The following is an 18,035-nucleotide window of genomic DNA, read 5'->3' as shown; positions in this document are numbered from 1 at the left end:
CTTCCTGGCTATGTTTTCCAGAACTTTTTCCATCATTCCTTTTTAGCTTCCCCCTTCCTGGATAAGGACATTAGGCACCGGAGCTTTAAATTTTTATATATTTTATATATATGTTTTTATCTACAATAAAAACTATCGTAAAGATAACACACTTCGTTCACTACAAACTGACAAGAGCCGACCAAAAAAAAAAAGCAACTATAAATTAGATTATTTTCATTAGTCTTAAGATTAAGAAATTATAATGGGTTTCTTTTTCAAAGAAATTATAACCGGTTTCTTTTTCATTCTAAAAACGCCTGTTTCGATAAGATCTAAAAAAGAGGAAAAATATAAATTTCATATCACATAAATCTTCGACGTTATAATAGCATTTACGACTTTCTTATCGGTGCCATTGATTTCTTTCAGACTGATCTGACCTGTTGCATCTGAGGAGTCTATAGGTCACTTAAAACTTTTAATATAGAGAGGGTGTACCTTCCAATCATCCATAATACTCTTCTCTCTTTAGATTATATATATATATATATATATATATATATATATATATATATATATATATATATATTGATTGAGATAGAGAGAGAGAGAGCACTGGGTCGTCTAACTTCCAATAATGGTAATGATTCTAAGCCATTTTCCGTCACTGAATATCAAGAATAACCCTTGATATTTTATAATCTTTATATACACAAATCTATTTTCCTATGCCAGTTTATTTTAAAGAGGGTGATGCCAGAGGGTGTATGCTTTCCCGTTCTTAGGCAATCTTTTGAGATAAAGCTACTAGCCCCCTGCCTTTCCAGAAATGTTTGTAACCTACAAGAGTGAACAAAATCGTGGTATCCTGGTACATTATTCATCGTTTAAGTTATCGGGCGCACAGCGGTTTTTTATGTTGATTCAAAACTAGGTCCTCTTGCTTGGTAGGCAAAAATGTTATATATTTAAATATATATATATATATATATATATATATATATATATATATATATATATATATATATATATATATATATATATATATATATATAATATACATGTAATATGAATATAAGAAGGCCCATAAAACACTATTTAAACGTTGAAACCATATATTTCGGTTAGCTTCTGTGCCCCTGTTCACTTGTATGGACAGGTGGAAAGTTACAATAAAATATGTGGCCCTATTATGCTATGGACAAGGAGGAGAATGGCCACACACACATGGATCTGGCGGTCGCGTTTCCTGTCATCTTCTTCATTTTGAGGATTAAGGTGTCGATGTCATCCGATTTCCAATCCTCCTGACAATTGTTGGTTTGATTGATGATAGCAGATTCCAGTATCCTTCTTTTGTACGGACAGCTACTTTTGAAAACCAACTCCGCCCCATTCCAGTTAATGGCATGCCCTGTATTTCTGATATGTAGGAAAATTCCCGAATTCTCCGAAGCGTAACGTACTGATCTTTTGTGCTCTGTTATTCTTTGCGAGAGCGATCTACCTGTCTCGCCTACGTAGATGTCCTGACAATTACTACACGGTATCTTGTAAACTCCGGCTTCTTCCCTTTTGTTATTTAAGTATACGTTAACGAGCGAACTCCTGATGGATTTGGGATAATGGAAAAAGAAAGGATTGTTAGGCCTGAGTTGCTCCCATTTTGGATGTTTTTCATCGTACGGAAACTTTATTTTGTTGTTGAAATCTATTTGTCTGTTGTGAGTGGGACCCTTATAGTATATTTTATTCGCTTTGTTAATAGCCCTCTCGATAATGTGTGGTGGATATAGCAGTTGCGTTAGGTGTTGGCGGATCGTGAAATTCTTTATCCAGGTACTCATTTGAACATATCCTAAGTCCTCTGAGGAATAAGTTGCACCCTACCATGATTTTTACGGAGACGTCGTGGTAGCTTAAGAAATGAATGTGACAGCGAAGGTGGGTTTTCTATGCATACCTGTCAGGAGGACATTGGAAATCGGATGACATCGACCTTAATCCTCAAATCCCTCATGAAGAAGATGACCCAGGAAACGCGACCGCCAGATCCATCGCCAAACGGAGCTAATGAGGCCAAAAACCACTAGTGAATTTGGCCATTCTCCTCCTTAAGAAACGCCACCTCCATAGCATCGGAGGCCTAAGGGCCACACTTTATGTTTTTGTATATATACCATTGTAACTTTCCACCTGTCCATATTCTACGAACAGCACAAAGCTAGTGCCCGAAATATATGGTTTCAACGTTTAAATAGTGTTTTATGGGCCTTCTTATATTCATAAAACCAGTATATATATATATATATATATATATATATATATATATATATATGAATAACGGAGGGGCTAACGTATATATATATATATATATATATATATATATATATATATATATATATATATATATATATATATATATATATATATATATATATATATATATAACATAATATATATGTGTGTTTGTTTATAATAATAAAAATATATATTATACATACACACACACACACACTTGTCCTATTTTACCAGAGATAATCAAGACAAAGGGTCCAAGGTTTTTCCGTCCAAGCGACCTTCGCATCACAAAATAAACAGTCCCCATTTTTAATGGTCACTGAATGTTTCAAATGCCTTAGAAACCGGTTCCTCGTGTAAATCACCCTAGGCGCCATGCAAGATTGACTGGTCGAAGAGAGTCGACCTTACAGCCGAGCGCGGTAGAACCTCCAGTGTCACACACACATCAATTACGTCAAGTTTTATTTCTTTCTGTTTAGTATTGTCGTTGACATCACGACAGCTCAACGCTCACAATGGATCATGGTAAAACCAGTGGCGGGAATAACGGAGGGGCTAACGTGCGAATAATAATGATATCAGTCATGGTAATAATAGTAATGTGAATGACTCAGAATAGCTGTAATGCAACGCCTGGAAACAGGTGATATAAACCTAAATCGAATCTGTGATAATAAAGTAATAATGAATTTGTCTTAATAATAATAATAATAATAATAATAATAATAATAATAATAATAATAATAAATATAAGAAGAAGAATCATCATCATCATGTTAAGATCCACACTCTTTCTGCAATAGGCAAGGAAATATCGATGGTTATGATTAACTTCATTGCCAAAAGGAACCTAACTGAGGTATTCACGATTTTGTAGTGTTATCTATACCCTCCTGCAAAGAAAATAATAAGATCTTTCCTTTTTTAATTTGCAGAGATTTTTTCATGCGACTTGAAAAAAATAAATATGCTTTTGTCCCACCACTTGTACTAGCCAATTATCTAGTCTCAAATTTGTCATTTCGTAGTTTCTCAGGGAATAGTTAACCTGAAAATCCAGGATTTGAAATTCGAAGCAATAAGAACTCGCCATTAACCAGCTTAATTCAAGTCATTAACAGAGAAATACTGAGGAAAGTAGTGAGGACAATTGTTTTTAGCTAACAATGAAGATGGCCTTGGTTATTCTTAGCTGGTGCCAAACATCCAGCAGTCTCACACGACACTCGTCTAAATTGCCACGAGAGAATTATCTTCTCTCAAGGTTACATAGTCGTGGATGAGGGATATTAAGGATGATTTACTTAAGCCTTGTGTAATTAAGACAACCCAAGGATTCTCAATAAAGGGAAGTATTAACGGAATTTAAACTTGGTGACACGTACAACCGTAACGCTAACATTGTCATCGTGCTGAAAGAATATCAGTTGTTTTTTTCTGAATTACATTACCTGTGATATAATTACATCGGCTGTTATATAATAATTCTTAAAAGCAGCTGAATCAAACTCCTTAGTTAATGCAACCCTGAACAAGTGTAATTTCTCCGTACAAAAGTGATTCGGTGTCACGTCTCGTTGAAATTGTCTTCCAGCTGCAAAGATATCACTCAACCGGCATTTAAGGTCATACGTAAAGTGGTTTCGAAAAGCAGAGGGATTTTACGGACTCAGTTCATACATTAGTGAATTTGATGTGAATTCATCCTTTAATCTGAGATAGAAGCAGCCGAATTCGAGTGTTGCAGTTAATCTACATTTCAATTACATATCCACACATTCATTGAGTAGATGAATATTCATTCGTAGATTACACGGCAATTGATTTGTAATTTACACGGGCATACATTCGTAAAATAAATATATACTCATTTGTAGATTAAATTTCATTCATCCGTAAATTACACGGGCATATAGTATCTATTCGCATATGAAATTGGCAGTCGTTTGTTTTTTACAAAGGAATCGTTTCCAAAATGTCATGACCAATCTTTTAGAGAACAGATGAGTATCTATTTGTAGAGTAAATGGGCATTAAATGTTTATATATATATAATACATATATATATATTATATATATATATATATATATATATATATATATATATATATATATATATATATTATATATTATATATATATATATATATATATATATATATATATATATATATATATATATATATATATATATATATATATATATATATATATATATATATATATATATATATAATATATAGTGTGTGTGTGTGATTAATTTGTTAACCATTTGCGGATTGAAAGAATATTCATTAATATATTAAATGGGCATGCATTTACCGTTTAAATGGGGAATTCATATGTAAATATAATGGCATCCATTCATGGATTAATTATATATTCATTTGTGGAATGAATGGATTAGCTATTAACTAAAACTAGAATAATTCTTTTGAACAAATTACTATTCTTCCCAGGATAAAGTAAGTTTGTATTCGTGTATGAAGGGAATATCCAATGGTGGATTAAATGAATGTTCTTTCTTTCATAAACTGAATGGCTATTCATACACGTGTTGCAGACAGGCATTCAAATCTTAGGCAGCTGATTGCAATGGGTTCCAGTTCATACTTACAGAAGGGGTTTCTATTTTGATTAACAGATTGCATGATTGCAGTTGTCTGTTGGTCAATACGTATTACCTTGGTCTATGCTGCCTCTGAATAGTTACTGACAACATTTCATGCCACAGTGATAGGAACGAATATTTGAATTTCTGCCAGCAAATTATAGAAGCTAGACGTACATTAGCCCTTGAAGGGCACGCACACACATTGTATACACACACATACACACACAAACATATATATATGTATATGTGTATATATATATATATATATATATATATATATATATATATAAATATATAAGACAAACTCACTCACAAAGTTTGGCAGTTAAATACATCAGGAAAGAGAGAGAGAGAGAGAGAGAGAGAGAGAGAGAGAGAGAGAGAGAGAGAGAGAGAGAGAGAGAGAGAGAGAGAGATGTTTATTATTGCTGACAAAAGTCACAGGATAATTCTGTGCCATCGCTAACCTCGTTTCATTCAAGATCACGCGAAGTTGTGCGGTTACAGAGAAATATCTATCTACAGCCTCAGGAACAAGAGACGAGACCTTCAACTAGGCCCAAATAAAAATGAAATTGCATGCCATAAACAAACACGAAAAAGACTCGTGATTCGGCCGTAATAATTTATATGGTGATTTTATTTCCTCACCTGTTTCAGGTTTAGTGTTGCACCTGTTTTTGTTTTTGGACATTTTTTATTTTTTCCTAACAAAGGTTGATTTGTTGGATCCTCATTGTATAATACACACACAAACACACACATATATATATATATATATATATATATATATATATATATATATATATATATATATATATATATATATATATATATATATATACACATACACGTGTGTGTCTATGTGTGTGTATGTATAAGTGTGTGAGACAGAAGCACTGACAGATTAAGAATATTTTCGGTTTGAACACAAAGGACTGGGTGTGAACCAAGTGTTTGTTATGAAAGACGGAATCAGAAGAAAAATTATAACATAATCGTCTGGGATAATGTGGAGTTTTTTTGAGGATGTGTTAGAAGATAAACTGACGAGTGATTAAAAAAATTTTTATGATGGGAGTGAGGCATGTGTTAGAATAAGTAGATGTAAGAATAACTGGTTTGGTGAAAAGTGAGACTGAGCCTAGGGTACTTTAAGTCTCCATAGTTGTTCATCATCTTCCTGGAAGGGGTGATGTGAAAAGCCAGATAAAGAACATTAGATGCAAGGTGCAAAGCTGTGAGATAAAAAAAAAAAAAAAGAGACTCGTAAATGAAGTGTGAATGGCTGATGTTTGCAGATTATGCAGTACTGATGGAGACAGTAGAGAGAATCTGCAGAAACTAGTAAAAGAGTCCGAAAGGGTTTGCAAGAGGATGACACAGAGCAAATGTGAACAAGAGCATGTTTATGAGAGTAAATGAAAACCTGGAGGGTGGAGCAATGAATATTAATATGGAAGGCAGAAGAATGGAAATGGTTGATTAGAGCAGGTATCTGAGCATAAATAGAAAGGATGATGGTGGGACGAAAGAAAAGGAGAGTCACAGAATTTGTCTACTAAGAAAGGTAGCTAGGTGTGTGCAAAAAAAAAAAAAAAAAAAGACTGGGTGTCTATCGAAGGCAAGGTGGAAATATAAGAAGGAATTGTTAAGTCAGCTCTCCTTTATGGAAGTGATGTGTGTATGGTGAATGCGAATGAAAAATATTTGAAGCAGATGACATATAATATATGTGGGGTAAGAAGAACAGAAAAGGTGAGAAATGAGGAAGTGTGTAAAATTGGTAAAAAGGTTATCATAGATGAAAAATGGTGGCTGGTCGGTGAAAAGTCTACAATTCAGAAGCCTTATGAGAGAGGAGGAGAGGAAAACCTAAAAACTACTGGATAGACGGTGTGAAAGAAATAATGAAGAGAAAAGGCCTAAACATTCAGTAAGAGTGCTTGCAGGACAGAGATTAAGTTAAGTATACAATTAGTTTTATGGACCACTGATGCATCGGGCTGATAAGTCTTATTTTACGTGTGTGTATACCTAAGTGACTAATGTTGTGAGAAATGACTTTCTATCAGGGAAATTTTCTCTAACAATTCATGCATTTGAACTCCGGCCCATTTTAAAGTCCGCATACATTGACCCAACGAAGTGGACCATTGAATGGCAATGTTTTTGGGTTCTGATGCATCGCTGATAAGTCTCTTGTTTAAAGTACCTAATGTTAAGTGGAACTATATGTATATACTGCATTTTGATTTTTAAAGCATACATGTGGAAGTGACCACTGGGCTGTTTTTGTTTCGGAGCCAAAGCCTGTTAAGGGAACTATATGCATATACATACATACATACATACATACATATATATATACATATATATATGTGTGTATGTGTGTGTTGTTTTATATTATACACAAGATAGTTTACGCTATTTTAAGTTGAATATCTCTTGAGAAATTCAGCAACCGCAGGTCAAAACACAGGAGACTGTATCTATACAAATGATAATCAGAAGTTGATTAAATTTCGAAAATTCATGGCAGAGGGAAATAACCGAAACGACCGATCAGGTGTTTGGATCTACTTACAGTAAATGTGGGCTATGGTAGTCAGCGTGACTCCCTCTTCGAGCCCATCGTGACAGTTATTGGAACAGGTACCTGTAGAAAAGTGTAAGTGATGCAGTTTTATCGATGATAGAGAACTAGAAACGTGGTGAGGGCTGGGTTGTGAATGGACCTTTAGCCTTCGACTCAGTCCTCTCAATAGGAGAAACGAGATACGCATACACACACACACACACACATCCGAACATACAAACAAAACAAATATGAAGCAATTTTCTACACAGACTTTTGTTAATTACATGAGGAACAAGCTGACGATATGGAAATTATTATTGCTGTTACTATCAAGACCAGGCAAATCATATTTCTAGACTCTCTTGGGGATTGCCTGCGGGATTTGTTTCACAATGAGAGGCGACATATGGAATAAAATAAACTTGAACAAGTTGGACATGTGGGTGGGAAGGGAAAGCAGAACGTTGAATTAAAATAAAAAGGCAGATAGTAATGTAGCTATGGAAAAGTCACTGCAAAAGAGCTCTATTGCCATTTATAGTGAGCCGACCACATCGATGTATAAATGCATGATTTGTTAGGAAACATATTTAACACTACTAATTATGTGATCTCCTGACAAGTTTGCAACAATCTGAATACTAGACACAGTGATAGATGAAAGACAGAATGCCAGTGTCATCAAAAACGAATATGCTTCCGGTGGAACTCAAATAAATTTCAACATAAGAAAGAATGGAAAATAAAGAAATCTTAGCTGCTCGCAATTCATGATACTCAAATTTTCGTTCCTTTGTAATGTTGGTTATTTTATGATCAATTCTCTCATGAAACAGAAGTACCTTCATTTTGTTTTATGATTTACATTCCAAGGATACCAGAGGAGAATTAAAAAAATCACGATGAAATCTAAGATTTCCTAAATTAAGCTTTTTAAATCACCCGTAAAAAAATCACTTTAGGAGTTATATTATGAATACTTTAATGAAGACTGTCTAGTCTGAATTTAAAATTTTGTAAAAGGACTAGTTCGGAAGTTAACAAAATAACATTCTAAAATTCTTAAGCTCCTACTATCTTTGACAAGCCTTGTGATTATGATGACGCAATGCAATGACCTGAGAATATGCAAGGTAATGAAACAGTTATGTATCTAATAACTGGGTGCTGAAAGATTTGTATATGATTCTTGGGTGTAGACACTAAGGCGAATACCTGCGGATAGAGTAAACTAGTGTCATGAGTGTCTGCCTGATTCAAGTGAAGAGAATTTTGCTACAATAACTGGTGGTCTGGCTTTTGAGCTGAAGCCTTTAGTGCGCGCGCCTTAACTGGGCACTTATTTCCGTAAAAATTTAATGTGCCCACGAAAGCATTAGTATGCTGATATGAGACGAAATTCTTTCTTTCAACTCTTTTAGACCAAACGAAATGGAACGTGCATAGATATTAAGAAATTTTCGCATTTAGGCATTCAAGTTTTGTTTTGATTTTTTTGTTGTTAAATCAGGCTTAAGAAGATAAAGGTACTTGCTTGCATAACAAAGATAAATTGTCCTTTGCCACAGGCAAAAGCATTTCTGCTAATTTTAAGGTTTCACTTTGAATGTATGCACATATACGCACATAATGTTTTCATTTTTCTTTCACGCAGATTTTAATTATCTTGTTTTTCAATCTTTAATTTTTGTTTTAACAAATGGAAAATCAATATTTTTTTTTACTCTGATTTGTTTTCAGTTCTTTTTAAATTATTTTAATTTTACTAATTCTTAATGTAAAATTTTCAGAGACAAACAGAAACAAAACTTCAGAATAAACATTCTCGAACGACCGTGGCGATTACTGCCAGGCTTAACCTTGATCCTTGACTTGGTATTCACGTAACTAGATAAGAAATACCAACCAAATGAGGCATACTCACTTTCCGTCTGTGTCCTTGAGGGAAAGATGTACGATCCGTATGTAGGTGTGCTTTGAGCCATAATACCTTCGGGGCGACCCACCCCTAAAGGCGCGTAGACTGGACTCGGTTCCTTACACCATAACTCCCAAATTACCGAGGAGAGGGGAGGGAACATGCCATACTTGACGATGTCGTAGTCCCAATCCATAATACTTAACGAACTGAATGAAGGTCAGACTCGGCGGCATGTGGATAATTTGGAATTAATCTCACACAGGATTCTACACTGGGCGCTCGCTGTCATTTTTTCTTGGACCCCAGGGAATTAAAAGTTATGCAGTTCTCATCCGACGATGGTTAATTCGCGTTTCTTACTCTTCTGGAATTTTTGTGATCATGAAAGGACTTCAAGAAGGTAAATGATTTTGCAATTTTCATTTTGACGTTAGATTTTTTTTATTAGCCTCACTAAATTAACTCGAAGGCAACTCTTTTTCCTAGATAAGAATACTAGTGCACTTAAGATTTATTAAATAGTGTAAAATGGCCACATCCGCTTTGTCATTTTTCCCCCATTAGAGGGAAATGCAAGTTATTTCCCCCTCCGATTTTCAGACCATATTCTGGGATGGGGTTGCTAGACTTGGCTTTTCGACCCCACATGCAACCCAATAAACTGACTACTATGTACCTGACTCAGTTCTTAGGTCAGCAGAGCCAAAATGGGTTTTACTGAAATGTGTCATACAGCTGTCTTCGAACTGGGTTTATGTGTATGTATATATATAGGCCATGTATATATATATATATATATATATATATATATATATATATATATATATATATATATATATATACATATACATACATACATATACATCATATACATATATACATATACATATATATATATATATATATATACATGTGTATATACAACATATACATATATATACACATATACATATACATATATACATATATATACACATACATATACATATACATATATATATATATATATATATATATATATATATATATATAGAGATATAGATAGAGAGAGAGAGAGAGAGAGAGAGAGAGAGAGAGAGATTTCTAATCACTGCCATTATCCAAGTTCTTGACCTTGAGAAATCATGATGAATGCCCAAACGTAATGTCTTCCCCTCTTCGCATAACTCTAGTGCATTAATGCACACAGACCGTCTATAATGGCGGAGGTCATTAAATCTAAGGGGCAGGTAGAAGCATTCAGAGGGGAGAGAAAAAACATTAGAGAAATAGAGCGAAAGAGGTTACGAGGGAGAGGGGAAGCGAGGCAAATGGTGAAGAGGTTAAAAGAAGTGTGACACAGAAGATAAGGAAAGAATAGAACTGCAAAAGGGAAAGTTTAAGAAAATACAAATAAATATCAATAGTCAATAAAGAATAAAACTGAAAAAACACAAATAACACAATACAAAATAGAAATGACATGTGTCATGCAGCAAACAGTCGATTGACGCAAGATATGAAAAGAAAAAATAGGGCTATTTCAGGTAAGGGCAGGAGAGAGAGGAAAGGAGGAAGACGAGAGAAACACAGAGTAAAAAAACTAAGGATCTGAGAAGGGAAGAAGTGAGGGATCGTAAGAAAAGGGGTTGAGGTCAACACGAAATCGTTTCCCCCCCCACTCTTGGTTTGGGGGTTGACTTTATTGATCAAATGAATACTCTCTCTCTCTCTCTCTCTCTCTCTCTCTGTCTGTCTCTCACTTCCTCCGCTGTACCCCTCCACCTTTCCCCCACCGTCAACTCCTCCCTAGGGAGAGGGAAGTCTTGTCTTCTTCCATGCGTGTGCCATTCTGACCTGGAACCCCGACCATAAGGCACTCGGGCTCTGCAGGAGTGTCCGGGTCGAGAGTGTCGCATCTTCTCTTTCGATCAACGTGGAAACTCACGGTGATGCCATTTCCTAGGCTGGAAAAATTCCCAAGTCTTGGGATTGGCTTGGACACCTGAGGACCCGTGAATATTTTATGAGGCGATGGGGGTCATCTGTGATTTGCTTAGAAGTTTGAAAGGTGAAACGGAGTTTCAGTCTAGTGCCGAGCGTTGTGATTGTTTATATTTGCTTGGTGTTTATGGTAATCTTGCCTGTTGTGACAGCGAATGAATTACGACTAAAAAGATATTGATTTAAACTTTCTTAAGAGCTTTCAAAATATACAGATTCGAATGTCAATCACAGATAAAAGGAAATGCACTGCAGATTCAATAGCAATTGGTTGACAGGCTCTCAAACAGATGTATCAAAAATTGTTATCAAGAAAACAAGATGAAACAACTGTAGTGAAGGAATTACTGAACAAGAACAGCAGCTGAATTTTAATTATCCCTCTATGTTCAATGTATTACCGCGGCTCTTAAGAGTGACTTACACGCATTTAAATGAGATAACAAGTTGTATAGATGTCTTTCAGCAATTTCAGTTGAAAAGCCTGATGTATAATTTACGAGAGACTATTGAGTTTTCGTGACTTGGAGGCCACTATTATGCTTTTAGCTTGACGAGACTGCGCCATGCAACAGCACAAAACATAAACACTGTTGTAAACAAACAGGCCCAGCTCTCTCGGGGTTAGCTCTCAACAAACCTGGAAATTCTGACAAATGTTTGAAAGCTTAAGTTAGCGTGGCGGTGAATCTGACAAATTATTTGTCAAGAATACGCGGGGGAAATAGCAAGAAACATGAGAGCATAATTCTACAATACCGGCAGACCATTTCACCGGCCAAACCTGAAAACAGATACATACGCCAAGACAAAATTTGAACCCGGAAACCCTTTCCACGGCAAAACGTGAAACCAGGAACCCTATCCACGGAAAAACCCATTCCCAGTCTCATTCCACCGACAATTATTTTTATAGTACCTACATTACACGCTGACTTCACGCTGGCTTTAACTCACACAAGAACAAGCGAGAGAAGCCATAAGGAACCTTGGACCAGGAAACCCCCCCAAAAAACCCCGAAACTCATTCCTCGCTCAGCAGACGACAGAAATCCGCTTGAATGACGCCGACGAGACTCAACAAAAGCAAAGAAGAAGAACGCCGAGACTCCGTCTGTTCTTCGCACAGGGTTTCTTCCTTGGGGAAGCCAATCCAACCCTTGCACAGAATGACGATGATCGTGAAGAGGCCGCCGTCGCTGTACATCGTCGTTCAGAAGAACAGCAACGAGGAGGAAGCAGGCAGGGAAGCCGTTCTCTTTACCATACAGCCGAACGTGAGTTGTTGCTCGTGTGTTCGTGGGACTGTCGGTTTTGAATGTATGTTTATGTCCCTATCTGTCTGTCTGTCTTCCTGAAAGTATTCGTGTATGTTTATCTCTTTACTCGTTTCGTTAGTTTCTTTTTTGTCGGTATGTGTTCAAAGTAAAAATTGGAAGTTTAAAATTCTGTGTCTGTTTTCTATCTACTCGTCTATATGTCTGTTTCTGTCTACGTGTTCCAATGGCGCACCAAAGTATGACTATAAGCAGCATGCGATCATGTGATTACATTTTGAACTGATAACAATCACACGAATCACACTGGCTTGAATGACACTGATTATTACAAATAAATTAATATTATCGCTACCCAAAAGACTTTTGATTGTTATTAAATCTTCGTTATCATGATCATACCCAATCTACAACCTTATCACTACAAATATCTTCGTACAGTATCTTTCTCTGTCATCTAATCTCCCTAAGATGACGCATCATCAGCCCTTTTGTATCTACTGTCTGCCATTCAACATCCACTTCAGCCAACGTCGACAAGAAAGCATAATTTTAAACAGCGAATATGTAAGGCGTTCATTTACTAAGAGTTTACTATGGGTTTTTCATAACTATAAATAACATAGCCTAAATATAATATCTAAGAATACTTGAAAGAGATTAAAAGTAATGAAAATTACTTTAAAAATATGGCTGAGTTAAAGTCCACCTATCAAACAAAAGAACATTATTAACAGTAATAGTCTTGATATAAATACTTTTACCATACGGTGGAAATGTTGACCTAAAATATAAACAGACATGAAATTTGTAATTGAATCTTTCGCCAAGAGAAATGGTCTATTTGTCAAGTGTATGGACATTATATTTAAGAAATGGCAGAAACTCTGATTCCGAGAGAGAGAGAGAGAGAGAGAAACTGGTTAATTATCAAGGAGAAAATATAAACAATAAACAAGAAACAATAAACGGAGGAAGGAGACCCTCGGGAAAATTTTTAAAATTTGCCAATGAATTCATAGCAACTGGGATACCTTTTCTCAAAAATAGGTTGCCTCGAGAGGGAGTGTACATTTTGACTCGGTCTGTGTACAGTATCCGTCAGGATTATGCAAAAAGTCATTTCAGGGTTTATATGAAAATTTTTACCAAATGGTGGCCTCGTTACCATCAACAAGTGGAGAGACAGGACTGAAACTCTCTTTTCGGGAGAAGGATCCTTGGGGAAGGATTTCTGAAAATTGCTACCTCCACCAGGCTTTAAAAACAAAGCCATACTCTCCATTACTGTAGAGTTTGGCAGCCGAATTTAATCGTTACTTTGGAATATGGACTGCTCAGCCTTGGCGGAGGTTTGCGGTCTTCGAACACACTTAAATAATGATCTTCTTGTACAATCAAACCATGGAAGCACACACGCATGTATATATATATATATATATATATATATATATATATATATATATATATATAAATATATATATATATATATATATAAATATATAAATATAAATATATATATATATATATATATATATATATATAAATATATAAATATAAATATATATATTATATATATATATATATATATATATATATATATATATATATATATATATATATTACTAAAAGGACCTCATTCAAACTGGATAGTATCTAATGGAGTTTTTTATTCAGAAAAAGTTACAAGCTTTCTTGGACAAACAATCCACATTATCAAGTATCAGTACAATAAGCAGACGCGTAGTCCAGCTGTATTTATATTTGTGTGCTGGGTACTTTTAATCCTATAATCGCCTAGCTCCTCCTGTGTGACCCCCACCCCCTAGTGATCTTGGTCTTTCTCTGATCCCTTCTTCCAGGTGTCCGTTTTCCGTGCATTCTCTTGCTTTATCCTTCGTTTCCTTGCTACTGTGGAGTATACGATTTTTCTAGATATGCTGTCTTCAAAGCCGTTTCCGGTGTTCCCTGCCATCGTTTTGTTGCCGCAAGTTATGAAGGCATTCTCTACAACCAGTCTAGATGTTTTGTTGGTGTTCCTGTACACAAAACTCATATTTTCCTAGTCTATTCTGTGATCATTTTCCCAACAGTGTTTGGCAACTGCCGACGCCTGATTATAATTCCTTATGTTCTGCAGATGTTGTTTGCTTCGCTCCTTACATGATTTGCCAGTTTCGCCATAGTACCCTTCTTCACAGTCTAGACACGCTGCCAAACACTGTTGGGAAAATGATCACAGAATAGACTGGGAAAATATGAGTTTTCTGTACAGGAACACCAACAAAACATCTAGACTGGTTGTAGAGAACGCCTTCATAACTTGCGCCAACAACACGATGGCAGGGAACACCGGAAACGGCTTTGAAGACAGCATATCTAGAAAAATCGTATACTCCACAGTAGCAAGGAAACGAAGGAAAAACGCAAGAGAACTCACGGAAAACGGACACCTGGAAGAAGGGATCAGAGAAAGACCAAGATCACGAGGAGGTGGTGGTCACACAGGAGGAGCTAGGCGATTATAGGATTAAAAGTACCCAGCACACAGATATAAATACAGCTGGACTACGCGTCTGCTCATTGTACGGATACTTGATAATGTGGACTGTTTGTCCAAGAAAGCTTGTAACTTTTTCTGAATGAAAAAACTCCATTAGATACCATCCAGTTTGAATGAGGTCCTTTAGTAACTCTACTAATGCACAGAACAATTGTGTATGTGATAAAGTTAATATATATAAATATAAATATATATATATATATATATATATATATATATATATATATATATATATATATATATTATATATATATATATTATATATATATTATATATATATATATATATATATATATATATATATATATATATATATATATACATACATATATATATATATATATATATATATATACATATACACACATACATCTATATAATACATACATATATATATATATATATATATATATATATATATATATATATATATATATATATATATATATATATATATATATATATAAATATAATGACTAGAAGCATAATGTCCGGTAGCTAAAAGTTATTTGAGCGTCAATACCGCCGATGGCTTATACATAATACAATAAAATAAAGTCCTATGCATTCTGTACAAAAACTTACGACGGGAAAAATGTTCTCTAAATCTTATTAGTAATTAAATGCTTTTGAAGTACTCGTCAACAGATCTCATAAGATATCTGAAAATTCTCTGTGGAACTTTTTAGTTTTCTGAAAACAAAACTATTGCGCCGGCTTGTCTGTCCGTCCACACTTTTTCTGTCCGCCCTCAGATCTTAAAAACTACTGAGGGTAGAGGGCTGCAAATTGGTATGTTGGTCATCCATCCTACAATCATCAAAATATACCAGATTGCAGTCCCCTAGCCTCAGTAGTTTTTATTTGATTTAAGGTTAAAGTTAGCCATAATCGTGCGTTTGCCAACGATATAGGCAAGGCCACCACCGAGCCGTGGTTAAAGTTTCATGTGCCGCGGTTCCTACAGCATTATACCGAAACCACCGGAAGATAGATCTATTTTCGGTGGCCTTGATTATACGCTGTACTGAAAACTTGATTGCGCTGAAGAAACTTCGGCGCAGTTTTAATTGGCTGAAAATGTGCCTTGCTGGAATACTTAGGGAACACTAAGTTATAATAAGCCACATGAATTTATAAACGTAAAGTTAACCACAAATTCCGGTAACTGGTCAATTAGCTTTAGAGCGTGTCAGAATGAAAAAAGGCTTTACTCAGAATTCAGAGTTAAAAACAAGTCTTGTTACAGCATAAAAAAAATTACATGAATCTATAGTGCGACAGACCGCGGCGCGGCCATATAAGTTGCCATGCAACCCTTAAATTCTTTCAGGAGCCACACGTTAGTGTCTGTCGTAATACGTGATTATAACATATAAACCCCTCTTGAGTCCTTGAAGGATGGCGGCGTGGGCACAAGAATATGCGCTGAAGACATACATTACACCGAAGGGAAGTGGACTCTCGGATTAACCCGTCATTATGGCCCGGGTTACCATTAGTCAACGTGCTGGCTTCTGAACAATCTTCAACGCCGACGCTTGACTTTCGCTTGTTTTTGCTTTCCATTTGCCTCGTTCCTTATCATAAAGAGAATCTTTATTATGCTTTTTCTTGTTACACATGAGTGCACTCACCGTAAGCCCGATGGTATTCTACTAAAGTGTCTTCGGCATGCGATGCTAATTAGTACATACTGAGAAATAGTTCAGTGTACATGTTACCCGTCGTTAGCTCATATAATAACAAAGGGTGAAACGATTACAGTAATACTGGTTATATTTTAGAAGGAAATTCTTCATTTGAGAAGTTAAAAGTCTATCTTGTTAGTATTTACTAAAAACGGTAAAATTACCTAAAAAGATATTCCCCTGGGCCCCCATTACACCCAGGCCGTCATGTAGAAAATGAGTCATAAAACTGTTGAACTATGAATCCAATGACAAATATCATTAAGGACTACCAAGTTTATTTAGCATGACTTATTATTAAGAGAAATAACCCTTAATGTTTCTGGAGCAAGGCCGAGTGCGAAAGAGGCTCTTCGAAGGACATATTAGGTCACATGACGAATGTGGACCCTAGATAACTGGAATAGTGGCCACCTTGCTCACGCATGTTTTACAATAAATTTGTAGTTGCATAATATTTTATGAAGGTTAAATATTCAGCATGATCATTTAAGCATAAATATAATAGTACTTAAAAACTCCTTGTTTTTCCTAGCATACAGAAGTTCATGTTTGAATGCCGTTATCTGTCTCTTGGTTTTTATTTTGTATTTTTCCTCCAATTCTCGTTTTCTCAATTCAGGTCATTCTAGTCAGTGGAACTTTGCTTTGCAACTTAACGTTAATAGTGAACAGTATAAGGCTCGCCCAAATGAAAGTCTGCCCATTTTGAATAATAAAAAATAATGAATTGCGATTTACTCCCGGGAATAAAATTTTAGAATCGTTGGAATGGCCATAGCTTCAACCTCTACCCCAGTAGTAAAATATGTTAAAATGCTGCCAGCATCCATAACTCCCTGTCTCATTAAGTATTGACGGTACAGTATTACAACATTCTCATACATAAACGGCAAAGCCTTAATATCAAGTCAGACCTCTATGACTTTAAAATACTGTTCATAATTAAATGACCCTATATTAAAGATTATAATCACAATGACTGCAATCATCGACGCCCCTGTAATTCGTAAGTTAATATTTGTTGCAAAGTATCAACTGCCGAAGTATTCCCCCTCAATGAAGTTTGTGCCACTGGCACAGGAGAGATTACACTACTTCCTGTATTCCTAATAATCTT

General features: G+C 35.4%; 2 protein-coding genes across 3 annotated transcripts in view; one reads left to right on the top strand and one right to left on the bottom strand.

Moving 5' to 3' along the window:
• LOC136826934 (uncharacterized) overlaps window positions 1–18,035 on the bottom strand; it is a 169,835-nt gene that overhangs the window by 52,652 nt on the left and 99,148 nt on the right. The gene's annotated exons all lie outside the window — the stretch shown is intronic.
• Window positions 10,629–18,035, top strand: part of DCX-EMAP (Doublecortin-domain-containing echinoderm-microtubule-associated protein) — a 124,111-nt gene continuing 116,704 nt past the window's right edge. Inside the window, exon 1 of the mRNA XM_067084512.1 lies at window positions 10,629–12,661. Coding sequence (XP_066940613.1) covers window positions 12,446–12,661 — 216 coding nt within the window. The 5' untranslated portion in view covers window positions 10,629–12,445. The remainder of the gene's footprint in view (window positions 12,662–18,035) is intronic.

This window comes from Macrobrachium rosenbergii, chromosome 41, assembly GCF_040412425.1.
Source record: "Macrobrachium rosenbergii isolate ZJJX-2024 chromosome 41, ASM4041242v1, whole genome shotgun sequence".
Taxonomy (NCBI): domain Eukaryota; kingdom Metazoa; phylum Arthropoda; class Malacostraca; order Decapoda; family Palaemonidae; genus Macrobrachium; species Macrobrachium rosenbergii.
Note: the sequence above shows the minus strand (reverse complement) of the source record. Positions and strands in the feature narration are given on the sequence as shown.